The 16452-nt window shown below is 43.3% G+C and overlaps 2 protein-coding genes across 2 annotated transcripts in view; one reads left to right on the top strand and one right to left on the bottom strand.

Moving 5' to 3' along the window:
* Positions 1-6154, bottom strand: part of RGS7 (regulator of G protein signaling 7) — a 278441-nt gene extending 272287 nt beyond the window's left edge. Inside the window, exons 1-2 of the mRNA XM_075043197.1 lie at positions 5724-6154; positions 4241-4336 (exon numbers count right to left, since the gene is read on the bottom strand). The gene's annotated coding sequence lies outside the window, so the exon portion shown is untranslated. The remainder of the gene's footprint in view (positions 1-4240; positions 4337-5723) is intronic.
* Positions 6155-6372: 218 nt separating this feature from the next.
* On the top strand, positions 6373-14649 carry PIGM (phosphatidylinositol glycan anchor biosynthesis class M). Its single transcript, XM_075043198.1, has one exon. The coding sequence runs from the start codon at positions 6499-6501 to the stop codon at positions 7762-7764; it is 1266 nt and encodes a 421-aa protein (XP_074899299.1). The 5' UTR covers positions 6373-6498; the 3' UTR covers positions 7765-14649.
* Positions 14650-16452: the final 1803 nt, after the last annotated feature.

Here is a 16452-nt window from a genome sequence, read left to right as displayed (position 1 = left end):
TGAATATGTACATACATGTCTAAAAAATCCTCTAACAGAGACTTCACCAGTTCTCAATACCTATTGCTTCACTTACACCTTCAAAAATTGACAAATGATGCCTAACACAATTAGATTTAGCTTTTTACATGTGCTAGAAACTCACACTTTCTGGGTGTGTCATTGGGCTCTGCACAATGGTCAGAACCAGCAGTCCTGTGCCAGGAACCCTCTACCTTCCAACAGTCTCCTAAATCCATTTTTTGTCATTTGGCTCCAGTTTCTCTCCTGCCTGGGCTCTCATCAGTTCTCTCTATGCATTCTTTTGTTAGCAGACGAAATTCAACTCATTTCTTTGTTGTATGCTCCCACTTCTGGAATCCTAATCCACTCAGCTGCCTGCGCCATTAGGTAGTGCTATAGCAGTAATGTAAAACGAGGTAAAGCATTTCTGTCTGGCATTTCAAGTCAGGCAGCAAGAGAGTTGGGCATTGCCCGATTTAGAAGCAGGCAACTCCTTTTCACCATATGTATTGGGTTTATGTGGCAAGGTTTTGGTAGCGGGGGGGGCTACAGGGGTGGGTTCTGTAAAAAGCTGCTGGAAGCTTCCCCTGTGTTCGAGAGAGAGCGAGCCCATACCAGTTGGCTCCGAGACGGACCCGCTGCCGGCCAAGGCTGAGCCAATCAGTGATAGTGGTAACGCCTCTGTGATAACATTTTTAAGAAGGAAAAAAAAAGTTGGGAGAGTGAGAAGCAGCCGCCGGAGAGAGGAGTGAGAACATGTAAGAGAAACAAGCCTGTGGACACCAAGGTCAGTGCAGAAGGAGGGGGAGGAGATGCTCCAGGCGCCGGAGCGAAGATTCCCCTGCAGCCCGTGGGGAAGCCCATGGTGAGGCAGGCTGTCCCCCTGCAGCCCAGGGAGGTCCACGGTGGAGCAGATCTCCACCTGCAGCCCGCGGAGGACCCCACGCCGGAGCAGGTGGGTGCCCGAAGGAGGCTGTGACCCCGTGGGAACCCCGCGCTGGAGGAGGCTCCTGGCAGGACCTGCGGATCTGTGGAGAGAGGAGCCCACGGAGCAGGTTTTCTGGCAGGACTTGTGACCCCGTGGGGGACACACGCTGGAGCAGTGTGCTCCTGAAGGACTGCACACCGTGGAAAGGACCCATGCTGGAGCAGTTCGTGAAGAACCACAGCCCGTGGGAATGGTCCACGTTGGAGAAGTTCGTGGAGGACTGTCTCCCGTGGGTGGGACCCCACGCTGGAGCAAGGGAAGAGTGTGATGAGCCCTCGCCCTGAGGAGGTGAAGCGGCAGAAAATAACGTGTGATGACCGTAAACCCCATCCCTGTCCCCCTGTGCCGCTGGGGGGGCTTGGTGGAGAAATCCGGGAGTGAAGTTGTGCCCGGGAGGAAGGGAGGGGTGGGGGGAAGGTGTTCTGAGATTTCGTTTTATTTCTCATTACCTTACTCTGGTTGATCTGTAATAAATTAAGCTAATTTTCCCTAAGCTGAGTCTGTTTTGCCCGTGACGGTAATTAGTGAATGATCTCTCCTGTCCTTATCTCGACCCGCAAGCTTTTGTTATATTTTTCTCTCCCCTGTCCAGCTGAGGATGGGGGAGTGATAGAACGGCTTTGGTGGGCACCTGGCGTTCAGCCAGGGTCAACCCATCACACCATATCACACTTCAGATACACCACAGCCTTAAATCAAAACAGGCCATATTTTTTGGAATCTCTCCCTAGGCCAGCATCATACGTCGGTGGACTTATTCTTGCTGACTAACCTGCCACGTGTTTTCTCAGCCATAGTCTTTTTTTCTGAAATACTAATTTTTAACAGGTTTCCCTACAGACTAATTTTTTCTGGTACCTATTTTCCCTGAAGGGCTAGCATTTTACCTAATACACTGACATAAAATCAGCATAACCACTGCAAACAGAACTCTGCAAACACCACTTAAAGCATATTGTGCCAAACCATAATGTGGTGAAAAAAAAATTCCTTAACAAGTCAGATCACATTCTCTGACTAGCCACATTTTTAGCATAATGTGTGAATAAGGGTATAGATTTATCAAGCAGTTTTAAGTAAACACATTAACAGATAAAGCTTAAGGGAATAGTGATGGCCTTATATTTATAACAGTGATTTTCTTTTGTGAAGAGTTCTAATGTGTTTTTTCATCTTATTTTTGCAAAACCTCCTGTATTATTAATTCCATAATAAAGCAGAAATGAACACTTCATTACATAATCTTAACTATACTTCCCTTTTGCCAATAATATCTGAAGTTCAACACGCTGCAACTATTTGAAAGGCATCAATTATATCTGCAAAACCAATTTATTTTATCAAGCCCAACATTGATAAAACATTGTTTCATCTAACATAAGTGTTAGTCACTTTTTCTACCGAATTTCATGTGCTGCAAGAAACAGATTGTACTAATCACCTTATAAAAAAAATTTATTGTCAGTTTATAAATATATTAAGCAGGACTATTTCTCATGTAAGGAAACATTCTGGGTTCAAAACCCAAGAAAAAATTAAGAGGGAACTTTAATAAATTACAGCACAGTAGCCTCCCCCTTCAGAAGTCTGAAGACCATATACCAGCTATTGTCCAAGATCTTCCTTCCCACATCTTAAATACTCAGCTTTCCTCCCACCTTTTACACACACAGACTTTGATCACAGCACGCATACAGTAAGACAATTTATAAAAAAAATTAGTAGTCATTATGACCAAATTTTGCCTCCTAACTCAACAACAAAATCTCAAAGTATAGCTAACCATTAATAACTAGGTAACTGCAGAAAAGACTTGCATGAGCAGTGCCTCACCCTGAGATCTCAGTAGAATGAGCTAAAATACAGCATGTGAAAAGATCCTCTAATTGCCTTCCTCCTATGAAGCCTCTTATTGTTCTTTCTTCCATAACTTTTCAGATATTTAAGCTTGTCTAGCCTCCTAGGCCACCTGAATCTTAGTAAGGCTCTCACCACTGCAACCCAACACTTGCTCTTTCCTTGCACTGCTACCACCACCATGTCTCCCTTGTGTTTACTTCAAAGCACTGCAACGATAATCATCTTCTAATTCATTGTCAACTTCTTCACACCTGCTCACTAGCCTCGTTATTCTCCTCCAAGTTCTCAAATGTAATCTGTCAGTCCCTCCAATATTTAGCCCTACAGTACCCATCAGATCTCGTTCTTAGCCATCTTTGTTCGTCAATGAAAGCAGCCTCAGCTTATCCCTCCTCAAAACTAGCCTTCTACCATAGTGTGGATAGTAACCTGGAAGGCAAGTACAGGACCAACTCTGATGACTGCTCCTGACTGACCAGGAACCAGCTCATTACTCTCTCCCTCACTCACCAGGTGTCATCCTCCAGTGATACCTTGGTTTTCAGATGCTAAAAACTTCCACTAGGCCTCAGAACACTTCGCGTAACAAGGCCCCAGTTTCACTGTCCTTGCACTGTTACTACTCCTGTGTAAATGTTAAGCAATGACAGGGCTTGTGAGGTAGTTTCTGGAATACACGTCCCAATGCTGCTGAAGTAGTCTCTATTACAGAAGATGAAGATGTGAGAAGTTAACATTTTGAGATCAGGCTTATCATCCCCCATCAGCAATATGCAACAGAAGCACATATAGATGTGAGCCTGGTTTATAAAATATCTGATGGCACCATCTCTGAGACTGTGTAAACCAAATGCACGGTAGGTAATGGAAAAAAACTGTTTATACACATGTGCATATACATATGTATATACGCTTTCCTATTTAGTTAATATTTTATGCATGGTTATGGCTGACCACACTTTTCTTCATACTGTTTGTATCTTGATGTGCACCAGAATCAATCAGCTTCAGTCCCAGCAGTTCTATTAGTTTTTATCTCCTAGCATTTTCTGAAAGTGGCTCCTGGTGGCTTGTATAAATAAAAGTAGCATTTTACAGGAACAACAGATTTATAACTTTAATAAGACTGCCCTCCTTCCTGCATTAAAGTCTACAGTACATGACAAATCAGGTTAAGTAAGCTGGTATCAAATCTGAAGCCAAACACGTTTTTGAGCCTAACCTTAATTCTTCAAGGGCTTCAAGCTTATTTTAAAGATGTTAAATTATTGATAGGGAAAATCAATTCTTTTTCCAGCTCTGGCAATGTCATTCAGTCATGGTATATGCAACAATAGCTAAGGTAGCTTTTCTGTTTTATTAACTTCACTTTAGAATTAAATTACCTACCTTTTCCTCTTTAGAATCCAGATAAACAGTCACTACGGACAGCTTCACAACTTCTATTAACTTCAGATGAGAATAAAAGATTTGTCTGAAAACAGACTGTCAGAAACAGAAAAAAACTTCTGAGATGCCTGCAAACTCCTAAGTTTATTTATTGAACCAGTACTATTTAATCAATATCATTAAACTTAGACACTTGAGCAAATAAACTGCAATGCATTCTGCTCTGAAAATAAACAGTTTCCTCAAAGGATCTGAAATAATAAAACATATTCAATCCAAAGAGGCAACCGAAGAATCACAAACAATCCTGGGAGAAAGTAGGCAGATGGCAAGAACAACTCTTTGTGAGCAATAACCTTTCTGAAACAAAAAATTTAGAAGTATCTATGTGCATACTTTTGCTTAGACTTGTAGTTCCACGGAATAGCAAGTGATTTCAGTCCCAGTGATTTTATTCATTTTCTATCTCCTAGCATTTCCAGAGGACATCTTGGGCACAACAAAGGATAAGCTGATGTAACTTACTGCAAAAGTATCGCAATGATTATAGTACAAGATATATAAAAGAAGGAAGGAGATAAAATGATGTTACCAATCTTTCCTGTTCTAAAGTAGAACAGCAGTAGTGAGTAAGCAATTATTTATGAAGGAGCAACAACCACCCTCATGCCGTACCCCAAAAATACCCTAACCATCAGCTTTAGGACTTAATGATGTCAAATGGTAAGTTAATGGAGAAGTCTCTTGAGCTTTCCTGTTGAAGATGTCCAGCTTAGTATGTAATATGTAAATATCTGGTGACCTATACAGACAGAGGAAAAACTGATCCTCAGGGTTAGTTAGTTACTATGCTTCTCCCATTGGACACCTCAGCCTATACACCATTGGATTATTATGCAAAGTAAAACAGTCTTAACAGATAAAAATTAATAGCTGTGTGCACACAACAGAAATATCTTTTTTCCCCTGAACAGCCTACCAGTTAGGACACCCTCCAAGACTTCCGTGCCAAATGCAAAAAGTCTGTTGCGTGTTCTCTGCTGAGTGCCCCCAGAACAGAGAAACGGCAGATTCTTTTCTGTAAGTGATGTGAGCCAGCAATGCTGCAGCTCCCAAAATGTTCCCAAATGAAACCATTCAGCAAAAAGAATGCTGTTGCAATTAATGACTAAACAAGCCAATGCACGCTTTTTGATGAATAAAACGTCTCTACATACATCCTACTCAGTTCTAATATGAAACCCATAATACTGTTAAGTAATAAATACCTGCTTTTCAGTCAGCCCCAATTCAAATGTGAGATACAATCTATAGCAAACAGCCAGAGAGGAAAACTATTTGGAAAACATACACACCACCACCCCCCCCTCAAAATACAGTGGAATTAATGTCTTTGTTTTAAATAACTCTTTCTAAGCTCTGATTTTCACGATACCGATTCTGATCTGAGCAAATGAGGCATTTACTGTGGAAGGAAGCTTACCGAAGTGCTTTAGAGAGAGCTCACACGTCTAGGCAAAACACAGCCATTCGCAGAAGGTAAATAACAGATGTTATTTTTCCTTCTCCTTCTTACTTAACCACTATTGCATATGCTGCCTCTCTGCCCACAGAGCCTTACAGATCTGCGCTGCGCCCTGCTCCCTGCCCTCGGGAAGGGTGAAGGAGGAGCAGGAGGACCAGCAGCAGCAGCAGCGTGGCTGGTGAGGCCCCGCAGCTCTTCCTCCATCCCTTCACATCCTCCAGCAAGACTCTCAGCCCGCGCAGCGCTGCGGGACCGCGCTTCCTGCAGGGAGGCACGGCAGCCCGTCGGAGTACACACAAACCGCCCCACCTCGAAGGCGGCCGGAGCACGCCGCTAGCTCCCCACGCCTCCGCGCTCCCCCGGGCGCGCAGGGACGGCGGCGCCCGCGGCGCTCCCCTCCCCACGTCTCGGGGCCTCCGGGGGCGGAGGAACCCCCCCCTCGGGCCCGGAGGAGCCCCCGGGGCCCGGCCCGCCCTGCCCTGACCGGCGGCAGAGGGACCCGCCGGCCGCTGAGAGGAGCGGGCTCCCGCCCCGGGCCGGGGCAACGGCTTCAGCCCCCGCCCCACGCACGCGCCGCCGGCCGCGCGCAGGCGCGGTGCCGCTCGCCGCCCCGGGCGCGCAGGGCGGAAGCCGGGACCGAGCTCGGCCGCCCGCCGGCGCCCCCCGCCGCCCCCTTCCGCTTCTCCTTCCCCGGGCCCGGCCCGGCCCGGCCGAGCGGCGCCCTGCGGGGGGGATGGCGGCGGGGCGGCCGGGGGTGGGCGCGGCGCTGGGCGCGGCGCTGCTGGCGAGGCTGGGCCTGGTGCTGTACGGCCTGCACCAGGACGGCGCCGTGCGGGTGCGGTACACCGACGTCGACTACCGGGTCTTCACCGACGCGGCGCGGCTGGTGAGCGAGGGGCGGTCGCCCTACCGGCGGGCCACCTACCGCTACACCCCGCTCCTGGCCTGGCTCCTGACGCCCAACGTCTACCTCACCGAGGTCTTCGGGAAGCTTCTCTTCGTGGCGGGGGACTTGGCGGCGGGCGTCGTCGCCTACCGGGCCCTGCGGTACCGGGGGGCCGCCGCCGGCCAGGCCTGCGGGTGCTGCGCCGTCGCCTGGCTCCTCAACCCTCTGCCCATGGCCGTCTCCAGCCGGGGCAACGCGGAGGCCCTGGTCGCGCTGCTGGTGCTCGCCACCCTGCACTTGGCGGAGGCGGGGAGCGTAGGGAAGGCCGCCGTCTGCTACGGGCTGGCCGTGCACGTCAAAATATACCCGCTGACCTACGCGCTGCCCATAGCGCTCCACCTGCAGAGCAGGCGCGGCGGCGGGGAAGGGGCGGCGGATACGGGGCGCGACAAAAAAGCAAAGCTCACCTTTGTAGCGTACCTCTGGCAGCTGTTTGTAAAGATGCTGAACCGGGACGTGCTGCTTTTTGCAACGGTTGCTGGATCCGTGCTGGCCGCCTTGACTCTTGCGTTCTATCACCTGTACGGCTGGGAGTTTTTGGAGCATGCCTACCTCTACCACCTGACCAGGAGGGATATCCGTCATAACTTCTCTCCCTATTTCTACATGTTGTACTTAACTGCAGAGAGCAAATGGAGTTTTGCCCTTGGGCTCGCAGCTTTCCTGCCCCAGCTGCTTTTGCTCCTGGTTGTGTCCATAGCGTTTTACAGAGACCTTGCCTTCTGTTGTTTCCTACATACCGCTATTTTTGTGAGTTTTAACAAAGTATGCACGTCCCAGTACTTTGTCTGGTATCTCTGCCTCTTGCCCCTCATAATGCCTAGTGTTAAGATGTCCTGGCGTCGCGGTGTACTGCTTCTCTTTCTGTGGTTTGTTGGACAAGGCCTGTGGCTCGCTCCTGCGTACTTTCTGGAGTTCAAAGGATATAACACTTTTTTACTCATATGGTTGGCAGGCTTGCTTTTCCTTTTTATTAATAGCCTCATAATTGTTCAGATTATTTCATATTATCAAAAAGAACCGCAAGTTGCAAAAAAACTCAAACAACAGTAATAAACAGGCCAACATCCAGAAACAGCCCTACTGTCCTTGATAAGGCTTTTCATGCTGCCAGCACTTTGTTTAATATAAATGCGTGTACATTGTACTAAAGCACGTTGTATGTAAATGATACTGTTTCAGGGCCATGAGGGCACTGATTGGCCTTAATTGCCCTGAACGGTGTCTGCAGGTGTACCTGTCTCCCATGTGGACCTTGAAACTGCATTGTAACCTTCTGGCCAGCACTGTCTCCAGCCCTGTTTCCTGCTGCTCCTGACCAGACTCCCTGGAAGGACCCTGGACCAGTTCATCACTTACCATGTCTGGGGCTGCAGGTGGACTCTGTTGCCAGCACCCATCTCCTCCTGCCATCTCCAGACACAGTGTGACTGCACCCTCGTCAGTGAGAGTACAGCCTGTGCTGGGGTCACCCTCAGCTCCTGCTTGTACCCTGTCATAGAGCAGCTCCAATCTTCTTACTCCCTGGTACCCTTTTTCTCATTGTTACTGTACTTGTTGACAACTGTGGCCTCTGTCTAGGAAAACAGGAGATTACAGAGGGATGTTGGAGTTTGACAGTCTTGGACATTCCAATAAGTGGGTGGGGTGTTTTGCAAGGGTTAAGCTAATGAATGAATGAATATAAGGCAATCACTTAATATGTGCACTGGATTTATTTTTTCTTTTTGCAGTGACGTTTTAGCTATGCAGTGATTGTGGCCTGTACCTGGTCTTTTTTCAGTGAAGTAGGAAAAAAGCGGTTATTTCATATGAGTCATTAAATCCTTGAAACTTTTAATTTATTTTAGAATTCAGATATGTTCGCTCATTCAGATCCTTATTTTTGCCTTTTCAGTGCTGTTTGAATTTTTGAACACATTTGTCTCCCTTGCCATGGAGGAAGATTTTTCCAAATACCTGTCTTGGATTGCAGAGATGCATAAAGCAAAAATACTTGTGTTCCTTGCTGTCTTGATCTAGAAAGAGGCCACTGGTTTAGACTGCAGTTAACTAATAGTTATTGTGGATGTTAACAGTAGCAAATGCAAAGAGTCAAAGTACAGCTAGAAAGGCACCTGTGTTCCAAAAGCACTACAGTATACCAAAAAGTAATTGGAAATGTAGTTTCTCAGTACTTCAATATCTCTACTGTTAAAAGTAAATGAAAAAGAAAGTGAAAGGAGTTGAGTAAGTGGAGCAGTTGCCAGAAGAAAAGGAAAGTTTTGAAATAGGAAGCTCTACAGCCTGTCAAAACGAGGTATTTATTCCCAGATGAGACACAAGAAGATGTGGAATTGAGCGTCAGGTGGTAGGGAGAGGAGTTCACAGCCGTTTCGGAGTCAATACTCTCAGGAACATCCTATGAGAGATTTGGTGTACACAGCCCTTGACAGAGGTGGAAACCGGTGATGTGTTTTTTAATAAAATCTTGAGTTCAAATAGGCATATGCCAAATTTAAGAATTTTCGTATTTGCCTCAGCTTTTCGTTACATCCTACGGGAATGTGAAACCCTTAAAGTGGAGCAGAGCTTCAAGGCAAAATAACTTCAACCACTCAGTGAGATTCCCAGGGTTGTCAGCAGGAAACAATGTGGCCGAGCAGGTTTGCCTTTCAGGTTCATGCTTGCCATGCTGCCTCTCTGAATCCTGAGGCAGGCCTCTTCCCCAGGACTGCAGAGCTCCCCGCTTACTTATGTACAGGATTTTCTTTCCTGGTGGTAGCTGAATTGCAGTCTTTTGATCTATGAATTTTTCCTATTGCTTTTTGGCTCCATTGAGGTGGTTACACAAAAGGAGAGGAAGCCCCTGAGCCCCAAGGGCCCAGAGCCAAAGGGTGTGTTACCAGGAGGTGTGACTATGTCCTTACGCCGTTCTGGCCCAAGTCAGGAGTTCTGATGTGTTAGGAGGAAGGATGATTTCCCTGCTCAGGGTGGTGGAGGGTGGTTCTGCTCCCCCCTGGAAGGCATTCTGCTTTCCCCCGCCAGTCTGCACTCGCACTCACCTTCACGTTGTGAAGATCCTGCCAGCCTCTTCTTTGTAAATCCAGAAATTGGATGAGGCAACAGATATTCTTTTGACAAACTGTCTTGTTTTTTCAGGCAGGTCTTACAGATGTGGCACTAATTTCCTTCCCCTGGCTTTGCCCGGGATGAAGGAAGACAGACTTCTACATCTTCCACAAGAGGTTTATCAGTCACAAGACTGGTGGCACAAGCCACTTTTATACACAGTTTAGTTCTATATTAATCACCAAAACATTTTGTATGTGCTATAAGTGTGTGAAGAGAAAGTGTCCCATGTGGTTTTATTTTCTAAGGTAGAGTTTAATGTGCTCCTTTAGTGTTTTACCAGAAGACTGAAGAGCCTCTTCTGTGCCGATACCTGCGTTCACCCTGTCCCAACATGTAGGTGGTAGCTTGTTTTCCCTTGCAACTGATCTTCTATTACCCCTTACACATTTTTCTATTGCAAATAGCATGTTTTCTTCCCCCAAAGCAATGGTTTTTCTTTAACAGACCTAATTATGCTGTTTCCAGACTTTTCCACTCCCCTATTTTTTCCCTTCTGTTGGCAAAGAAAGCAAATGAAAGCCAAAAGGCATTTCCAGCTTCAAAAACCTTTCAAAAAAAAAAAAAAAGGGGCATTTTGAGTGTCATGACAGAATTGTAATGTTGTTTTTTAGGTAAGTAGTAATTGCCTTATGACAAATACATTCTTGATTTATTAATAGTTAAATCATTTTGAGGCCTCCAGAAGGCAAGCTCTGCAGCAACAGGGACCAAAGAGTACCTTCCCTTTGCAGGTCAATACCAGCCCTTCAGCAATGATGTGAGAAAGTCATGCATAAATAAGTCATAAAAAGGCTTTTATACAAATTTAGAGTTACAGTCATGAATTTAATAATCCAGTATGAGTCCCTCTTTTTACAGTTGTTGTTTTGTAAGCAAGCTAGTCACCCAAATGTGTTTGGGATTTAGAAATAATTCAGTGACTCATAAAAAGCTGGATGGCAGAAATGAACTGAAAGAGATGAACAGGAGAGATATTTGAGAGTTTAGATCTTGCAAATCGCTTTAGATAGTTAAGTGGAATTGAATATTCATTGATAAAAAGCATTAAATCAAAATAATTGTAGCTGAGTGCAGAACGAGTTATAATTCATGAACAAGTCATGGTGATTAATTATAATGACCTTAAAATTTACCAAATTCATTTCCTGTGGAACATTTATTGCTTTTGATGGTGTTCAGATTCTTCTGCTTAATAATTTTATGTCCATTTATCTTCTGGAAATTAGGAACTGAAGTGTCTGAATGCTAGCTTTCATTCTGTATCACGGGTTGCAAAATTGTAATGCTTTTTTTAAAAAAAGGTTGAAGTGCCCAATGTAACGTGTCTCATTTGCCCTGAAGTACAAAGTGCAAGATGTGAAAGACAAAGTGAAAAGAAGAAAAGAAATATCAATACAAATAACCTTTTTTCCTTCCTTTTTACACCGTAGCCTATAGTCCAAAGGCTCATGAGTGGATTCAGAGGTGACTTCAGTCAAAGCTTCAGCATTTAACAATGATTTGCTGTAACATTTATAAATGGAATTACTCAAATAACAAGGTAAACAAAAATAAAATAATAAAAGTTTCATGAAGTTTTAGTATGAGCATGCTAAATTACCATCTCTGACACAATAACTGTGTACTTGGTCCTTATTAAGTAACTGCCCTGTCTGCATTGCTAGCATTGTATTGACTTCTGTAATAGTAAAGGCAGAAACTACATGCTCTAAACTGAGCTCATCAGTTTTCTTTTTCAAAGAAAAATTGAAGCTTTTATATTTAACAGCAAGGGAAACCTCCCAGCGTTTTTCCTAAGGTTTTGTAGAGAAAGCAAATGTTAAAAGACAGTAAATTATGAGCAAGTTGTTCCGTGTTTTTTAGCTGAGAAGAATGAGGCATCTATTTTAAAAGGGCTGCAGAAATACATAGTGAACACATGGAACTCAAAAAGTATATTCTTCATTTATTTCCCAAAGGCAGTTGCAGAATGCATAGCCTAATGATAGCAGCATTATGGAACAGGATTATCCTGAACTTAGAAAAAACCTTTTACTCAGACAAAAACCAAAGCACTCGTGCAACTTTCTTGATTAAGGGCACGTTTATGTGCACCATATGCATAAAACTAAACATTTACCTGCACATACAGAAGCAAAAAGAAAAGTCCCAGTCGAGACAGCTTTGAATAATATGATTTTTGGGGGCTGCCCTCTTTAAAACAGGTTTCTTATATTCAGCGCTCAAAACCTCTAGTGACTCTAAAACTTGAGTCACATAAGTTTTGATGCATATGGAAGTAAAAGCATAGGCAGCAGGCATCTTGAGTGGTAATAGACACGTTCAAGAACCAACTAATTCTGACTATATTTGAAGGTGCACACCAGTATCCTGATGTTCTTCATTACAACAGTCTGCACTGGTCATGTTATTTGTGTAGGAGCCTTGCTTCGGTCTTTATGCGTGATGAATGAGGTCAGACCTACATTTTGTATTAGTAAAAGTATCAGAAAGTTAAAAATTTCTCTTGATGAAGCAGTACCATTTTTTTTTCTTTTTAAATTACATTACTTTTCTGTAATGACCTTAATAAATCCATGTGATCCATGCATTTTTTAATAACTTTTAAGTCTCTCTTTCATTGGACACTGTCCAGTATATACAAAGATGACCAAAATGTGTCATTTTTTAACAGTGTAAGTAAATACTATCTTGTTTCAGCAGAATTCCTCATGACTCTCCTTTCTGGCACGTGCTAAGGTAGGCTTGGGCTTCTGCAGAAACAAGAGGTTGCTTATTGGAGGCAATCTTAATGCACAGATAAAGCTTTAGCTTCAGCCTCTTATTCTTAGAGCTTAACTTTGAGCCTTTAACATTGTCTTCAGATAAGACATTTCATAGCTTGCACATAAAGAAATGACAGATAAGAGATTGACACTATTTCCTGTGGAAATTGGTGGGCAAGCAAGCTAGAACATCTGTGGAAGGAATATCTGAAGGAAATGTCTGTATCTGATTATATATGAAGGCAGAACTTCAGCCTTGGAAACCAGCTGAAATGCAGGCAAATTGAGCAGTAAGCCCATACTGTGAAATCTACATTATTTATATGAAGGGTATTCTATCAAGTGTGCTTTCCCTTTTTACAGGAGGAAAATGGGATCTTGATAGCAATTGTCAGGCTGGATGAACATAACTTTGCTTCCTTCATGTTATCATAAGGGCATCTATAGGATGTTGCATCCTACAGTAGCACTTGTGGTGTACAGGTGTGACTTGTATAAGCTGTTAATAGGCAATATTGTTGGTGTAGCAAGAAAGTATTGGTGAGCAGTCACTCTGAAACTGCTTTTTGAAGGTTAACTCAAGTAAAATCTGATTTCTGCTTCACAAGTCAGCAGCTGTGTTAATAGAGATGGTACTGTTTTGACAGTAATTTTCCAAGGAGAGCTGCACTCTGTGGCCCATATGCTTCCATTCTGTGCAAAAGAACATTAATTCAAATCCCCTGGTGATCTGACAGTCAACATTTTTTTAATCTATCCCATGTCCCTCCCACTGATCAAATAGATTGAATTAGCCAGGAAGCAGGCTTAGAAAATGAAGTGGAAAACAAAGTATGATTATCCTTCCTTTATTTTTCACACTGTGTAGTGTGAACATGTTGCATATTAAGAGGATTACCTTTTGGAACACAGTCCATTTGAGCTAGGTGTTAGAGTACTTTGTTAATTTTACCCAAATGCACCTGAAGGAAAATTGACTGAATGGGCTACATAGGCTTTGTCAAATGATAGTAAAGCTACTGGTAGTTTATGTCAGCTTCAATATTAGCACTATTTTGCCATATCTTTCTGTTATAACAACACTATGACAAATAAAAGTTAACCAAAAATACCAATACTTGTAAATTCCAGTTTTGAGTTTCTTTTATTCAAAGAGTTTGGAGGATACACATAGCCATAAACTCACTAAAGGAGTGCAAATGCTACATCCCACAGCATTAATAATTCATTAATAATTATTTCTTTCCCACAGCTGACTTCTTCCTGAAGAAAGTAGCATGTTTTTTTTTTATACACAGGCTGGAAATTCACATGAGTAACAAGTACTTCTCCACCTTAAAACTGTCAGATGTATTTGAAAATAGATTTTAATTACCATTAGCACTTCCAAGTTTAGCGCTGGCAACAGCCAGCTTGTTAATTCCAGCAGTACAGGAACTGAAGTCATGACCAATTTTCCTTCATGCTCTAATAAACTGGTTGATTAAGTATAAGAAAGTTTGTTGCTGGAAGTGAACCAGATGTTGTTTGTTCACTGGAAAGAAATACTGCATGGCTAGGACCAAAATTTACATGTACTGGATGGAGCAAACTGATCAAGGAACAAGGGCAAAAGTGAGGCCCCGGAGACCTTGTCTATTGTCTTGCCTCTGTCACTAATTTATCATTAACAAGTGATTTCAGCTTGCTGTGCTGTTTGCCTCTGCCACTTTTGATTGCTCAATCCATTTAAATGACAACTTATTCAAGCCAAGATGTGTCTCCTAATCCATTCCTGTTACACGCTGTCGTGAAGTGATTGCAGTCTTGTTTGAAACAGTTATAAGCCTGATTGATTGTTAGTAAACTGTAAACACTTAACTAAAGACATTTTGATTAAAAAAATATTCAAAATTCTTTTTTTTTTTTTTTTGCATATATTTAAACCTTTTCTGTGGGATACGCTAGGTTCTGAGGTGCATTCCAGCATTGAATTTGTATGAGAGGGTGGACTACTGCTGAAGCTAAATGAAGATCTGGAAGGAGATTAGCAGCACTCATGGTAAGAAGCTAGACAATTAAGAGAAATAATTTAGAGAAATTATTATGTAGTTGATACCACAAGTAAATAAGATTTTATTATTAGTGGTCTGCTTAGATTGTATTGGAAGTTCATATTGAAAATGTATTAGGGAAATAAAACCTCAGACAGCTCTCAGCTGGCTGAATAGCCACTGTTGCCTCAGATGTGACAGAGAACGGCTGAAGAACTGTTTCTGTGTATTCATAAAACATCCTAAACTTTATGATGTTATCCAAGAAAAAGTTACTAATTGTGTGGCACTATGAAGGCAAATTACAATTCTGTGTTCAGATACAGGTGAAACAATAAATTCTTTCACCTTGATCTTTCTCCAAAGCTTTCGTTAAAAGATGCACAGACTACCAAAATAAAATCCGGACCAGATGTGCTGTGCCAGAAGCAGTTACAGGGAGCTCTAAATTTGCTTCAGCCTTCTAAGCTTCTCGAACAAGTGCATGCTCAGTGCTGGAAGCCGTAGGTGGTGGGAATGCACAGATGCAAACTTCCCCATAGCGTGCCTCGAATAGATTTTTTCATGATCCTTAAGGCACCCAGATGTTGCTTTAATCTATACTATAATAGCTATATATATCTCCTCATATAGCTATACATATCTTAAAGACATATATCTCCTATATAACTACATATATCCTCATCTATCATAGTACAGCAGCACATTCAGGGACTTCATGCCCACTCCGACTGGATGTAGGAAGAATATAGGAAGAGGCCCCTTTTGGGTCACAGGGCCGTGGCAGGCCCTTTATGAGGACATATCAATAGCCCAAGAGTGGAGGGGTAGATTCGCCTCTTAGTAAAATGTATGATGACAGCCACCGATGTGTTACTTTACTTTGTAATGTGGAATTCCAATTGCTTTTTAGCAGTGGAGGCAGGCATGACTGTATATGCAAAATGAGAAGCATGCAAATAAATATGGCTCGGAGCAAAAAGGCATTTTCATTATATTTATTTCAGATATAATGTGAGGTCGAGAAAGGTTAGAAAGTCTAGAATTAAGTGTCAGCAGAGAAAACCGATGTGAAGACTGAACAATGGTTGATCCTTCACTAAGAAGCAACTTTGACACCAGCCCCAGTTCCCTTGTTACACATGTTCAGAGAAAAAGCTCACACATAAAGTACTTTGTGAATTTCATTACACTGAGAATAATCTTACGTCAGCTGAAGGCTTGAGGATTTTGAACTCCCTCTGGAAAGAAGGGGTAAAGTCCTCGGCTCTCCCCTAAAGAGAACTGGGCCTTTGCAGGTTCCTTAGTAATGGAAATGGTGAATGAATGTTCTCATTTTGGAGACACAGGACGCTGAGGGTGCTAAGTTACATGGCTATGAAAACAGCTGGACAAATACATAGAAGGAAAATTTGTCAAGGGCTATTAAATACAAAAAAAATCTTCTCTGGCCTTGGGAATTCACCAATCATAGCAAACTAGGGAAGTATTTCTGGGGAAATCTCTCCTCTTGTTTCTCTAGTTTTCCTTTGCATCTGTTGCTGGCCACATTTGGAGGATACTGGTCCAATCCACAATTTTTGTTCCTAGACTGTTAACCACACGAGTGTCCCCAGCAAAGCATTCCCATAACCACATACGCTCAGTTACTTGGTTATGCCCTTTCTTTTACACCACTTGAAGTTGTATGTCAGATAACATCTCAGTTCTGGGCCTGTGCGTCTGCTTGCTCTTTTTTTTCCAGAGCGGATGCTACCAGATTATGCCAGTAAACCACAACTGCGACTTGTTCCGTTGGCATTTCACAGATGACAGTTAGCAGCTGGTGA

This window comes from Buteo buteo, chromosome 12 (genome assembly GCF_964188355.1).
Source record: "Buteo buteo chromosome 12, bButBut1.hap1.1, whole genome shotgun sequence".
Lineage (NCBI taxonomy): Eukaryota > Metazoa > Chordata > Aves > Accipitriformes > Accipitridae > Buteo > Buteo buteo.
The sequence above is the reverse complement of the archived record's forward strand: the minus strand, read 5'-3'. Positions and strand labels throughout refer to the sequence as shown.

Coding starts and splice junctions, on each gene's coding strand:
- PIGM (XM_075043198.1), top strand. CDS start 6,499: ATGGCGGCGGGGCGGCCGGGGGTGGGCGCGGCGCTGGGCGCGGCGCTG.